The sequence below is a fragment of the Mixophyes fleayi genome, chromosome 10 (genome assembly GCF_038048845.1).
Source record: "Mixophyes fleayi isolate aMixFle1 chromosome 10, aMixFle1.hap1, whole genome shotgun sequence".
Taxonomy (NCBI): domain Eukaryota; kingdom Metazoa; phylum Chordata; class Amphibia; order Anura; family Limnodynastidae; genus Mixophyes; species Mixophyes fleayi.
In genome coordinates this window covers 91,235,303-91,249,514 of record NC_134411.1, presented here as the reverse complement: position 1 = coordinate 91,249,514, position 14,212 = coordinate 91,235,303, and the positions used below count along the sequence as shown (strand labels likewise).

Sequence of the window (14,212 nt, the reverse complement as noted above, 5' to 3'; positions counted from 1 at the left end):
CCGACTGACAGCCACAGTACAGTGGCCAATGGCAAGCAAGTGTCGCGCACGCACAGCCAATCCAATCCCTTCACCCGCCCATCTTGCGTACTATAAATTCTGCAGGTAAGTCCACCCTCCGCGGCCATCTTTGCTGCTGGCAGGTTGCTGGCATCAAGCCTCTGTGACGTCAGTGTCGGGGTGGACAGATGTCTGAGGTGAGGGCTGTAGGGCACAGGTCCCTTTAAAAGTAAAAGGTGGCAGTTTCACAATGTGCCAGTTAATCATTATACCAGCAGTAAAAACAGATTCAATGACATGAACTACTGTACTGTTAACCCCTAGCGCAGGGACAATATGTAATTACATAGGTTATATCCTGTGAATGTCCTGCTCCTGATTTCCCCACTTGCATTCCAATAGCAATGAGCTGGGCTGAGTAAATGAATCTGTGCAGGTTTCAATTAATTCAGACCAAATCATTGCAATTAGGGAAACAAGTGGGAAAAGCAGGAGCAGACTATAAATCACACTGCAAAAATGACTCAGATTGACAGGTGTGCACTTTATTTTTTTTGGATACTTTGCCCAAAGCAAAAGTTGGACAGGGAGAGTCTACACTGAAAGTAAAAGTTGACTCTAAAATACTCAAAAAGGTAAGAAATGTAACCTCAGCCAAATATAATGATTTTATTTTCCTGGACCACAAAACAAATTTTACCAACAGACAGCCCTTCCCCATGACAGAGAAGTCTACACTTGGACCGATCATCACCATTTATTTATATAGCGCCACTGATTCCGCAGCGCTGTACAGAGAACTCATTCACATCAGTCCCTGCCCCCATTGGGGCTTACAGTCTAAATTCCCTAACATACACACAGAAACAGACAGAGATTAGGGTTAATTTTGATAGCCAATTAACCTACCAGTATGTTTTTTTGGGAGTGTGGGAGGAAACCCACGCAAACGCAGGGAGAACATACAAACTCCACACAGATAAGGCCATGGTCGGGAATTGAACTCATGACCCCAGCGCTGTGAGGCAGAAGTGCTAACCACTGAGCCACCGTGCTGCCCAAATCCATTAGATCATTGCATACATCCAACATTCCTTGAGCGAGTAGATGGCTTATCAGACACAAAACTTAATTATCCATTGATTATACTAATAAATTTGATACATTCATTTGTGCTCCTGGGTTGATGGCCACAAAACATGCTGTAGCGGACAGGGCTGAGAACCACTGCTCTTCATACAGGTATTCTAAGGTTCACTGGCTGCTGTGGAACTACAAATCTCAGCATGCCCATCCTTACAATTCTACTGTAAGGCCCTGATGTCATAAGTACTAGCCAACCATATGGTGCATTCAGAACTAATTAGATCTGTGCTACGTGAATGTCAGAACCATACCATTTGCTCAGAAAATCATTCAAAAAGTTGCTTCCTGCCATATTTATGTAAAAATCCACCACTCATCACCAGCCACTGAGGCTCAATCACATACTTTCCATTTAAGTGAATAATATATTCTGAACCACAAGCACCAATCAGTAAGTTTTTGCATATATAGCGCAAGTTACACAATGAGTGTCCAGTAGTTTAGTGAAAATGATGGTTAGTATTCAAACTTTACTGGTACTAGTAGCAAGGTTTGTACGCTTTATAAATTATGCTTAAAATAAAAAAGAGAACTTTATCACCCACATTTAAAGAGATGATAATGGCCAATCCCGGTCAATAAAAAGCTGTAAAACTGACGCAAGCCAGTAACTATAGCACTTTATCACAGTAAGGCTGTATGTTCCTGCAAAGATTTATAAAGCCAAATGGGCTTTAGTTGGTGCATCTTGTAACATACAGAAATACATGGGTAAAGGTTCCACTACTGGTTGTCAATCAACCTAAAGACAGAAGATCAGCCATGCAACCCCCATTCTACGTTTTAAAGGGATGAAGAAAAGGAGGTTAAAATGAGGGAAGTGGTTAAAAAAAAAAAAAAAAACAACTTCCAGGAAAATAAGGAAACTCATAACAAAGTCATTTACAATTTACCACAGTGGTTTATTGTGTTAAACAGTTTATTCCAGTGTGTATAATGTGTGAACATGGTGGAAGTTCTGGGAAAAAAACAGAACAGCAAATTAAAGGGGAATAAAACAAAATATGGCTGATCTGTATATGACCAAATGTATCCAGGGCTATATAATGTATTTTAGAACATTTACCTTAATAAAATCATAAACCACTAGAACTGAGCACCTCCAATGATACACAGGCAATGCTGTAGGGATAACAGACCAGTGTAAAAATTAAAGGGATAGAAGAGTGACTTTGACCACACCGCTCCCTCTCATAATAAATAAATAAATTATAATATATATATATATATTATAAATGTCTAGTGGCGTGTGTTAGTCTGTCTGTGTAAAAAATAAAACCAAGCTGCAGCGCCACCTGCTGGGCGGAGTTATACACTGACCTACTAAATTCTTAGTGTGTGTGGAAAAAAAATTCAGAAAGGGCTGAAATTTGGTATACTAAGATGTTTTTAATTTGTTAATTTAATTTGCTAATTGTTAAAAGTGTTTATAAAGATTTTAAAAAAATATATATATATTTCTTGAAGGAGAAGTGACAGTGGGGAGTGGTTTGTGGTTGCCAGGGGTGACAGTGGGGAGTGGTTGGTGGTTGAGGCCTGGGCTATGGCCCAAATGCATGACAAGAACCCTTTTAACACCTTAAGTAGCTTGATTTGACTAGAATGCATGAGTATCATGCACGGGTTAACTTGTGTGTATATGTGTATATGTGTATATATGTGTGTGTGTATATATATATATATATATATATATATATATATATATATATATATATATATATATATATATATACACATATACATATACATATACATATATATACACACACACACACACACACACACACACAAAACAGGGCTACTCTGCACTCGCCAAAAACATAATTAATGCTGTACTAACTACTTTTCTATATTAAAAACAACAGGAAATGTTACTAACATTCCATATAGAAACCCTGTTTTTGGTCTATACAATGTGGGCACCCCCCCTCTTGCACCCGTCTGTACACGGAGGGTGCATTCTGCTTTCTGTATGGCCGGCTGCCTGGGGCTGAGGAATCTACACGGATGATTATCAATTTGACCAATTTTAAAGGGTTGGGTCGACACAGCCAGAACTTATCCTGGGTTACAGATCACTATTCATTTGCACTCCGACAGGGAACAGAGCTAAATTATCTAAAATCCTGCTAGATCAGAAGAAGCCTTACAAACTTGTTTGTGAATGTCACAAAATACCGTTCTGTAGTAGATCTGTGTGTATTTTGCATTTAGTGGTCCTTTCATTGTAGTGTTTGTTTTTATCTCCTTTACATCAAGGCTACCTCTATGGAGCAATACAGACTCGGGACACTGTATATTACGGTCTTATATTATATATTTAGCCCCGGAATGTCTTGTGATAACCTCTCTTCATTTACAATCTATATTTCGCTACACAGGCGTATTCATAGTATAATGTCCCATAAACCTGTTTCTCTATCATCCATACATCCCACAACTGACCAATCAGTAAAGCAGATTATTTTGCGAAACAATTATCCCTATAAAAAAAAAATAACGTAGACTTGAGAGAATTACATTCAAAGTCAGCAGATTTTGTTTATTTTTTACTCTTTATTAGTCACTTTTCATAATTTGTTTCAACCAAAAGACGATAATACACAGCAGTCTAAGTAACCCATAAAATGTTTACACCCTTAATTCTCCCCAATGACTTATTTTTCAATTTATTTTTTTTACAAGTTTGCTTTTACATCTCAAAAAATAAGTCTGCGATAATTTGCAGTTCGTTTCCACCCCCCTCACAGACGGAATTGGAACGTTCCTTTCAATGAGGCCACCAGGGGGGATTTTAAGAAAATTGTAAGTTACTGGAACAGCAAAGGAAGAGGGGACAGGGACAGGGAGAACGGGGAGGGATGAATTTACAGGGGAAGCTGGAAGGCTCAAACACAAAATAAAAACCGAGTACCAACATGTGACATAAAATGACTGCCCAGGCATTGAGAGACTTGGCCTTAAGCCAGGCGCCACACCTTGGAGGGAGGAGGGGGGACATATCGGCTCTCCCCCCTTGTGGCGCTGCCTTTGTTTGTTCTTAATGGAGGATCCAAGCTTGTTTCATATTCTCATCAGCCAATGACACCAATCAAAAGTCCATCTAGAGACCTGCAGGCTTCAAATGAATTGGTGGGCTCACAGCGGAGGGAAGAGGCCAGTCACCCCCAGAAACAACCCCGCCCCCCAAAAACCCGGAGGTGGCGGATGCGGCGTCGTGTCCCTCATTATTTACAGAACAATTTCATTTGGGACATGAAACGGCTCCACCCCCTCCGTTGCAGGCACCGGAGATCTACCAACGACTAAGAAATTAGCAGCTGCAGCTAAGTGGAAAAGATTTAGACATCGGATACTGTAGGTAGCTCCATTAGATCTGTGCCATCTAACTACTGAAAGTCGCTATTTCAGTACCATTAATGCCACATCTACCTTACCGTCAAAGAAGGAGAAAAAAAAAAAATCCAGGATACTTGCTCTTCCAAGAGCCACCCCGTCTACTATTTCTTGTCCTATATCATACAATAGGTCTGTGTGAGGCACTGTAACCTGGACACAGCTCAATGCAACAGCACAACTGGAGTACACAGATATGACTACCACCAGGTGCCCAGGGGCTTACGTTAGGGAGAGACCTTTGGGGCATAGTGGACAACTTTAAATCCACAGAAAGGTGCAATCAAATGAAGGGAGCAGCATTCATCCCTAAGCCCAGGATTTTACCATCGAACCGTATTCTAGAAGAGAGGAGCCTGAGGGCAGGTGTGTGTGTGAGTGGAAAGTGTCTGCAGGAATGTACAGAGGGAGGTATGGGGGGCAGGGGGTGGAATTGGGGATAAGAACCAAAAAAATTCCCATGAGATCCGTTCAGGGAAAAAAATCAACTAATTCCCGGCGGGAATGGTGAGGGTTGAATTAGGCCCAGCTGCTCCCTCCTGAGCTGAGGATAAAGAGAGAGGCAGCAGTGTCCTGGCCTTGCTTTCGTTGCTTCACTCGGTTGCGGAATTGCCCCCTCGCCCTTCTCTGCCAAAGTGCAATCGTTGGCGATCCAGGGGCAGAGGCTCGAGCCCAGAGTTCCTTCATCTTGGGTGGAGGGGGGGTGAGTGTAGACACAGCGCCGTCTTATTGCCAGGACTGAGGGGGGAAGTTGCTCACTTCGGCAAGGTCCTGCATGGCTGAGCCCTTATGATTATATGTCAGCTTGATCCGCATGCGCAGCTGTTGCTGCAGGGAAAACACAAACACACGGGACTAAGTATAAGAAAATAGGAGGAAGGTTCATCAATAAAGGATTAAGTCACTGAAAAACAAGTCTGTGTGTAACTAATTACCTTCTGGGGGTTCAAAACTTTAATGACCTGTGTGACGCTCCCAGCGTTAAAGGCCGGAAGGATGTTACTGCTGGGGGACAGGAGCTGCAGCTGGAACGTCTAAAACAGAAACAAAACCAGTAAGAGACTGTTCTTCACCCTCTGCCCTAAACCTTAGAGAGAACAAACATCTGGAGAACGGCAACACTGTTCATTCTCCGGCATGTCACCAGACGATACCTTTGGTACTGCCGCCTGGAACACGTAGTCCGTCATCTCGCTGTCTGTGCTGTTGAACGCCTGAGTTGTGATCACAGTCACGCTGGCATTTGTGCTGGATCTCTCAAAGCTAAAGTCTATTTTCAGGCCATTCTTGTTGTAAGCAGTGATGGGTGGAATACCTGCAGAGAGATAAGACTAAATGTTTCTGACAGACTCCCCGCCGGCTCCATTAACTGCCCCAGAGAGAAGACTGCAAACTGACCTGGAATATCGTTAAAGAGAGGCTGCACAGACAGTCCATCTAGCAGGAGCGGGTGTGTGGCCATCTGAGGGGCAGACGCTGGGGGAGCTGTTAACAACAAATTGGACATGAATTAGCATAGAGAAAGCATAAAAGTAAAGAAACAACAATAATTTTTTTTTTTAAAAAAAGCAGCTCTCGCTCCACAAATAAAGAATATGCTTCACATCATCGGCAGCTTTCAGAGAGTAATACTAAACAGTATCACTGTAGCATCTGGTCCAACAATACCTTACGACCAGACGCGGATAGCATCACACAAGTTGTATAGCTGGTTGTAAATGGAATTCCCATTTTCTTACCAAGCAAAGAAAGTTCTCTCTGAGACGAGCAGAGTACTGGACTACACAGCAGAAGTGACCCAGCAGATTAAGGAGTCCACTTTACTTTATTAGAAAAATATAACTTTTATATTTATAACATTTATGTTATACTTTTATGTTATTTATATAACATTTGCAGGAAAACTGACAATTTGTGTCTCTAAATCAACTCAGATTTATTTTCTACCTCTATTAAAGGCCTTCCCCACACTACACATTGCCCTTACATTGTATTTCCTCATATACAAGTTGTCCTGATAGAACTACCTCCTAGCTGTGACTAGTTTTCCCTGGTTCCAGTGGAGACTGATCCTAAGAGTCAGGCATCATAGTGCACTCCCCTGTGTCAGCCAGACACCATAACCAAGTGTCAGTCACAGCAAGACACACCCATCACACTTGGAACCCTGCCGACATCTACATGATGCAGCAGCAGCCATCTTTGATGTGGCATATGGATTCCTCCATTAGCCAGACAAAACCACAATAAAAAATAAAAATAAAGTTTAACATTCTGCACAGGATGGAATACAATTAGTTTTTGTTTTTGAAGGACAAAAGGACACTGACCTCCGAGATTCAGGTCACCCAGCAGATCCAGGAGTTCTCCTCCCACAGTGGACTGCTTAGGAGGTGGTGCAGTCGGTATAACCAGCTGGATATCATTTCCTCCTAGCAAATCTAATAAATCATTGGCCTGTAAGGGAAAAAGAAAGACAGATGTATACTGCCGCAAAAATAAAAACTTCACGAGTCTGGATGACTGGGCAGCACGAGGTGTATTAACTCCCCCTGTTCACCTGTCAAGCAGTAGAAAGGGGTTTGTTTTTTTTGCTTAAAATGCAGCCGTCAACTATACACAGTTATGAGAATGCTCGCGAACGCCTCACTATGGCCCCGATTCAACGGAATTGCTACGTGACATCATTTGAACTTGAATAATCTGGTCAATAAAGCGAAAACAACCTCCCGGCGTATACTGAAAAAAAAGTTGGAAATATTACAACACTCAATCAGGAAGTCCTAATCTACGGCCGGGCGACTACTAAAGGCTCAGTAAGTGTCTGCAAATCATTAGCAAACTTCTAATTACAAACAGTTAGCTAATTCGGGTGTTTGCCCTCGTCATCCGCCTGCTCCTGATAATCCTCGACTAAAACCTCTTAATATTGTACATTGCCTACTTTACAGCACTCCCTCCATTCACCGTTACACCTCCTCAGGCATAAGGAGTCATATGTGCCAGAAAGTCGCAGGTCTGAATAGCCGCAGTTGTGTACTTTGAGCATGTGTAGTGTGGAAAAACTAAACAATGCGCTACGCTAATCCGAGTACACCCCGCTCTGAATCAGGCGGCTTGTGTCTCTGATCTCAGTGATGACAATATACCCTGTAAGTATTGGCGAGCCCTTTAAATTGCTGCCTCCACTGTATACACAAAGGGTCCACTTTAACTGTGACATGGGGAAGGGAGTCAGAGCACCCTTGGATTTAGGGCCCAGATGTTACCTGGCTGACTGGCTGCAGAGTGGTTGGAATTGGTTTGGTATCTATTATTCCGGGTTCCGTCTCCCCGTTAGTCTGAGCTACGTCTGTTGGTCCATTCGTTATGGTCTTCTCCATGATGGGCATTCTCTCCAGAAGCGCAGACCTAGAAAGCAGCGGTCATGTGAGTGGTCTCCAGAGAATTACGGAACGGCTGCGACAGACACGAGCCGCAGTTCAGCCTAGTGATCACCTCACCTCATGTGGTCGTACTTCTTGAACAAAGCATTATATTCCACAGCCCGTTGCTGCAGCTCAACGTCAATGCTGCTGCCATAAATAGAAACCACCTTCTTTATGCGGCTGCGGAGAACAAAGAAGATTTTGTGAGAAGCAAACGGGGCACATTTATCAAACCTTCTAAAAAGGAAAGATGTTGCCCATAGCAACCAATCAGAATACAGTTATCATTTATCCAGTACATTCTAGAACATGATAGCACGAATCTGATTGGTTGCTATGGGCAACACCTACACTTTTCCTTTTTAGAAGATTTCTAAAATCTTTCCCTTAGCATTTGTTTGACATGAGCTAGAACAGGGTCCTTGGGCCAGACACATCCCTCCCATCCTGTGCCCCAGGTTCAGTACTTACTTAACGGTGCTGTTGAACCTAGTGGAGTTTTTCATGATGGCCGTGAGAGCGAAGCCTCGTGTAACTGAGGTGGAAATGTTAGAGATCAGAATACTCTCTAGAATATCCAGAACCTCGTCTTCGGAGACCTGTTTACACACAACAACTCAGTACATATTGCCCTGACTACCAAAACCTTCCTCCGGCAGAGGAACACATTGTACCTGAATAGGCTCCTCTTCTTCACATTGGCCTGATACCAGCAGGTCTCCATACTCCCCTATACACCAGGACGACACTTGGACCAGAGGTTGCTGCAGAAGAAGAAAAAAAATAAATCAATCACATTTCAAAACAGCACAGTGACGTCTCATCGCCTATCAAACTGCATGAAAGCAGCACCACCGTGTGGTCACACTAAGAACTGTATGTGTCAAAATTTATAAATATATTTAATATTCAGACGGTGTCTGTAATTGGAACTTTTGAGAACCGCAAAGATCCAGTTTCTGTGGTAGAAACAGCGTGTATTTGTGAATAGACATTCTCAAATAATAATCCTCGAAAATATAATCCTAATAGATAATCCTCAAATAAAATTAGACTATAGCAAAACATGTGTTCTCTACCTGCCAACACATTGTATACAAACATTAGGAGTATATGATTTCATAAAGTGGACTATTCAGGCAGTTTACCTGGGAGATGTCATCCAGAATCGCCTTGTAGAGTTTCTGCACAGTATATTCGTGCATCTCGGAGCTATTCGTGATCAGCTGAATTAGATTAGGAACTGCGTCGTCTCGCACGTAACTTCCAGCCTAGAAAGAGAATCGGAGGGTGAGGAAAATCTAAGGATTCACAGAAAGGGAGAGGACACAGGACAAACGTCCTTAAGGCAGGTTTATAATGCACAACTAGGGAGAAATGTCCACTTTGTTTTCCAATTGTAGACATAATAATAATAATAATAATAATAATAATAATAATAATAATAATAATAATAATAATAATAATCAGAAATAGTAGTAATAATAATAATAAATAATAATAATCATTCTTTACCGAAAATAGATTGTGGCCCGGTAGCAATCAGATTCTAAGGGGGGTATTCAATTGACGGCGGCATCGCCGAAAATCCCGCGCTCGAAAAATATTACCGTTAATACGGTAATATCTCGCTGGATTTCAGCGAGTAAATTACCGTATTAACGGTTTTCCCGCGCAGGATTACCGTAATAACGGTAATATTTTTCGGCGATCCCGCCGTCAATTGAATACCCCTCTAATTGTCACATTTCTCAGACAGTTTACAAAGTGAAAGCAAAGATCTCATGGGTTGCAGTGGCCACCACCAGTTATCCAGAGAACAGATTCCAAAACTGTGATTTTAAGTCACTGAACCCAAAAAAACAGAATATTGGAAGGTTCATTTATAAAGTAAGCAAGAAAAGAATCCTCCAAGTGGTCAATGACTTACTGTGGTGAGGACCCTCATAATGGTGTCTATGTGCCACCGCTTTGAAGGTGCATACCTACAACGAGAGGGAAGAGATGAACGGCAATGCATTCTGCAGAGCGCGGTAACAACGGGGTTGGTGCTGCTGTGACGCTGGCAATGTGACGGCGATGGCGGCGTTGCTCTCAGAGGGGACTTACTTTTCAGCCGCTAAGAAGATGCCCGAGGAGCAGTCGGCTTTGAATTCTGGTTCACACGAGTCCAGGAAATAGAGCAGCTCCTTCATCATCCCTCGGATGTTGTTCCCGTTCACCAACGCGAAGCTTAATTCCATCGCTCGCCTAAAACACAGAACGGACACCGCGTCAGAGGCGTCTCCATAGACAAAAAGCTGCCGCCTCATCAGGTCAGAGCTTGGGATGTGGTCAGGTTATTGTTTATCAACACGATGACTCAGTCGATGGATCACTCAATAATCATCATCCAACAATCCCAAACCCTGATCCTGAACTAATCCGATCCCCGGTCACCACTGATCTCCTGCTCAGGTCAGTGATAGGAAGGAACCTGTGTGTGAACTGCAGCCCAAATCCACGTGTTCTGGACCTTCTAATAGAAGCAATTAAAGGGCGTCACCACCTTCTTACAACTAACTTAGAAGCTTGTACATGACTTCCCACATGTGTTTCTTAAGAAGTTATTCTTCAAGATTACTTCTGTACTTTTTATCCATATAACAATCAGACAGAGTTGTTTAAATTCACTGCTCTGCGATACAATTGTATCTCATGCAAAGATCAGGCCATGTACAAACTAATAAATGAAAGTAATATGAAGGGCGACGGCTCCTGCAATAAGATGGACGTCTAGATAGGGCTTCAGCCGCTGTGGAACTACAGGTCCCAGCATGCATCACCAGCCTTGTAGTTTCTCAGTAAGCCATAGGTCGCTTAGGCCTGGTATAGATACATCTAGTTATTACAGGTGACAAATGTTTATACGCAAGTAATGGAGAAATTCTGACCTCTTAATAGAAACATCCAAATCCTTCAGACAGTCCACAATGGTGCTGCGGTGTCTCTGGACGGCGTTGTGGTCCGTCTGTACGGTCTTAAGTAGAGACGTCAAAGCAACATACCTGTGATAAAAAGAAAGTAATATTATGCCGTGCTGGAAGCCCTGTCGTAATCACCAATAGCATCTGTAGGTTTCCAATTAAATCCTTACACAAAACACTCAGACGGCACTTACCGAATATTCTTGTCATTATTTAATAAGAATCGTCCCAGGATATTAATGGCTAGAACCTGTTGGCGAGAGCGTGAAAATATGAAGTGAGGTACGAGAGGCGCGGGACAGACAGCAGCACAGAGATACGAGAGGCGCGGGACAGACAGCAGCACAGAGATACGAGAGGCGCGGGACAGACAGCAGCACAGAGATACGAGAGGCGCGGGACAGACAGCAGCACAGAGATACGAGAGGCGCGGGACAGACAGCAGCACAGAGATACGAGAGGCGCGGGACAGACAGCAGCACAGAGATACGAGAGGCGCGGGACAGACAGCAGCACAGAGATACGAGAGGCGCGGGACAGACAGCAGCACAGAGATACGAGAGGCGCGGGACAGACAGCAGCACAGAGATACGAGAGGCGCGGGACAGACAGCAGCACAGAGATACGAGAGGCGCGGGACAGACAGCAGCACAGAGATACGAGAGGCGCGGGACAGACAGCAGCACAGAGATACGAGAGGCGCGGGACAGACAGCAGCACAGAGATACGAGAGGCGCGGGACAGACAGCAGCACAGAGATACGAGAGGCGCGGGACAGACAGCAGCACAGAGATACGAGAGGCGCGGGACAGACAGCAGCACAGAGATACGAGAGGCGCGGGACAGACAGCAGCACAGAGATACGAGAGGCGCGGGACAGACAGCAGCACAGAGATACGAGAGGCGCGGGACAGACAGCAGCACAGAGATACGAGAGGCGCGGACAGACAGCAGCACAGAGATACGAGAGGCGAGGACAGACAGCAGCACAGAGATACGAGAGGCGAGGACAGACAGCAGCACAGAGATACGAGAGGCGCGGGACAGACAGCAGCACAGAGATACGAGAGGCGCGGGACAGACAGCAGCACAGAGATACGAGAGGCGCGGGACAGACAGCAGCACAGAGATACGAGAGGCGCGGGACAGACAGCAGCACAGAGATACGAGAGGCGAGGACAGACAGCAGCACAGAGATACGAGAGGCGAGGACAGACAGCAGCACAGAGATACGAGAGGCGAGGACAGACAGCAGCACAGAGATACGAGAGGCGAGGACAGACAGCAGCACAGAGATACGAGAGGCGAGGACAGACAGCAGCACAGAGATACGAGAGGCGAGGACAGACAGCAGCACAGAGATACGAGAGGCGAGGACAGACAGCAGCACAGAGATACGAGAGGCGAGGACAGACAGCAGCACAGAGATACGAGAGGCGAGGACAGACAGCACAGAGGTACGAGAGGCGGGGACAGACAGCACAGAGGTGCGAGAGGCGGGGACAGACAGCACAGAGGTGCGAGAGGTGGGGACAGACAGCACAGAGGTACGAGAGGTGAGGACAGACAGCACAGAGGTACGAGAGGTGAGGACAGACAGCACAGAGGTACGAGAGGTGAGGACAGACAGCACAGAGGTACGAGAGGTGAGGACAGACAGCACAGAGGTACGAGAGGTGAGGACAGACAGCACAGAGGTACGAGAGGTGAGGACAGACAGCACAGAGGTACGAGAGGTGGGGACAGACAGCACAGAGGTACGAGAGGTGGGGACAGACAGCACAGAGGTACGAGAGGTGGGGACAGACAGCACAGAGGTACGAGAGGTGGGGACAGACAGCACAGAGGTACGAGAGGTGGGGACAGACAGCACAGAGGTGCGAGAGGTGGGGACAGACAGCACAGAGCTGCGAGAGGTGGGGACAGACAGCACAGAGCTGCGAGAGGTGGGGACAGACAGCACAGAGCTGCGAGAGGTGGGGACAGACAGCACAGAGATGCGAGAGGTGGGGACAGACAGCACAGAGATACGAGAGGTGGGGACAGACAGCACAGAGCTACGAGAGGTGGGGACAGACAGCACAGAGCTACGAGAGGTGGGGACAGACAGCACAGAGATACGAGAGGTGGGGACAGACAGCACAGAGATACGAGAGGTGGGGACAGACAGCACAGAGATACGAGAGGTGGGGACAGACAGCACAGAGATACGAGAGGTGGGGACAGACAGCACAGAGATACGGGACAGAGGACAGACAGCACAGAGATACGAGAGGTGGGGACAGACAGCACAGAGATACGAGAGGTGGGGACAGACAGCACAGAGATACGAGAGGTGGGGACAGACAGCACAGAGATACGGGACAGAGGACAGACAGCACAGAGATACGAGAGGTGGGGACAGACAGCACAGAGATACGGGACAGAGGACAGACCCGTTCAGCATCCACACAACAATCTTTTTTCTTATTTTCTAAAATACAATTATGACTCAGCTGGATTATTAAATAAACCCTATTATTAAGTTGTATTATGTAGTGAATACCCTTTAAAGGCTATCTAAAAACAGAACGCTTTTTGATTAATTGTGCCTAATACAGGGGAACAAATATGCTATACAGTTTATTGCTATCCCTCTGTACAAAGACCAACCAAACCACAGACACACTAACCCCAGCCAACCAAACCACAGCTGTAATATGCTGTAGTGTGAGATTATCACCCATGAATAGGACACACATACACACTTTAGCTGGGCTACAGTGTAATGTATGTAGAAGTTAACTGGAATATGCACAAATCATATAACTCTACCTTTACCTATTTACACAACACAAATAGGTCCTGGTTTTTCTACAGTACACACAGAAGAGTAATGTATCCTGCCTGTCATTTACACACAGCAATATATATGTGTACAGGGCCAGCAGGGAGAGTGCTGGTGAGTAAGAGGAAACAATGCAGGACAAGAGGGAGCAGTGTAAAGGAAACAGGAAAGAGAGAAACAAAGGAAGAGCAGAGTGGGAGGGCACTTGGTTCCAGGATACACACCCGCAGGCCACTTTCGGATTTTATGTCCATAATCGTTAAAACGGTTTCATACAGAATGGCGTTGCCAACGTTTTTGCTGGTCTCTGTGTTTGTTGCAACCTGAAATAGAGTAATACAATATGATCAAACTTGTATATAAACACACTGATGGCCAACGTACAAACAGTGCAAAATATTAAAAGCATAGTCTATTGAAAAGACTATGAGGGGGTAAATTTATCAAGC

At 44.9% G+C, this 14,212-nt stretch overlaps 1 protein-coding gene and 1 non-coding gene across 2 annotated transcripts in view; both read right to left on the bottom strand.

Moving 5' to 3' along the window:
- Positions 1-3,682: 3,682 nt before the first annotated feature.
- AP1G1 (adaptor related protein complex 1 subunit gamma 1) overlaps positions 3,683-14,212 on the bottom strand; it is a 31,666-nt gene continuing 21,136 nt past the window's right edge. Inside the window, exons 9-23 of the mRNA XM_075189136.1 lie at positions 13,988-14,086; positions 11,131-11,186; positions 10,904-11,017; positions 10,080-10,220; positions 9,901-9,955; positions 9,119-9,241; positions 8,645-8,734; positions 8,442-8,569; positions 8,046-8,150; positions 7,812-7,953; positions 6,873-6,999; positions 5,941-6,027; positions 5,697-5,857; positions 5,478-5,576; positions 3,683-5,370 (exon numbers count right to left, since the gene is read on the bottom strand). Coding sequence (XP_075045237.1) covers positions 5,269-5,370; positions 5,478-5,576; positions 5,697-5,857; positions 5,941-6,027; positions 6,873-6,999; positions 7,812-7,953; positions 8,046-8,150; positions 8,442-8,569; positions 8,645-8,734; positions 9,119-9,241; positions 9,901-9,955; positions 10,080-10,220; positions 10,904-11,017; positions 11,131-11,186; positions 13,988-14,086 — 1,629 coding nt within the window. The 3' untranslated portion in view covers positions 3,683-5,268. The remainder of the gene's footprint in view (positions 5,371-5,477; positions 5,577-5,696; positions 5,858-5,940; positions 6,028-6,872; positions 7,000-7,811; positions 7,954-8,045; positions 8,151-8,441; positions 8,570-8,644; positions 8,735-9,118; positions 9,242-9,900; positions 9,956-10,079; positions 10,221-10,903; positions 11,018-11,130; positions 11,187-13,987; positions 14,087-14,212) is intronic.
- Positions 10,293-10,376, bottom strand: LOC142104720 (small nucleolar RNA SNORD71). The gene has a single exon (XR_012679661.1). It is a non-coding gene; the product is annotated as a small nucleolar RNA SNORD71 (small nucleolar RNA).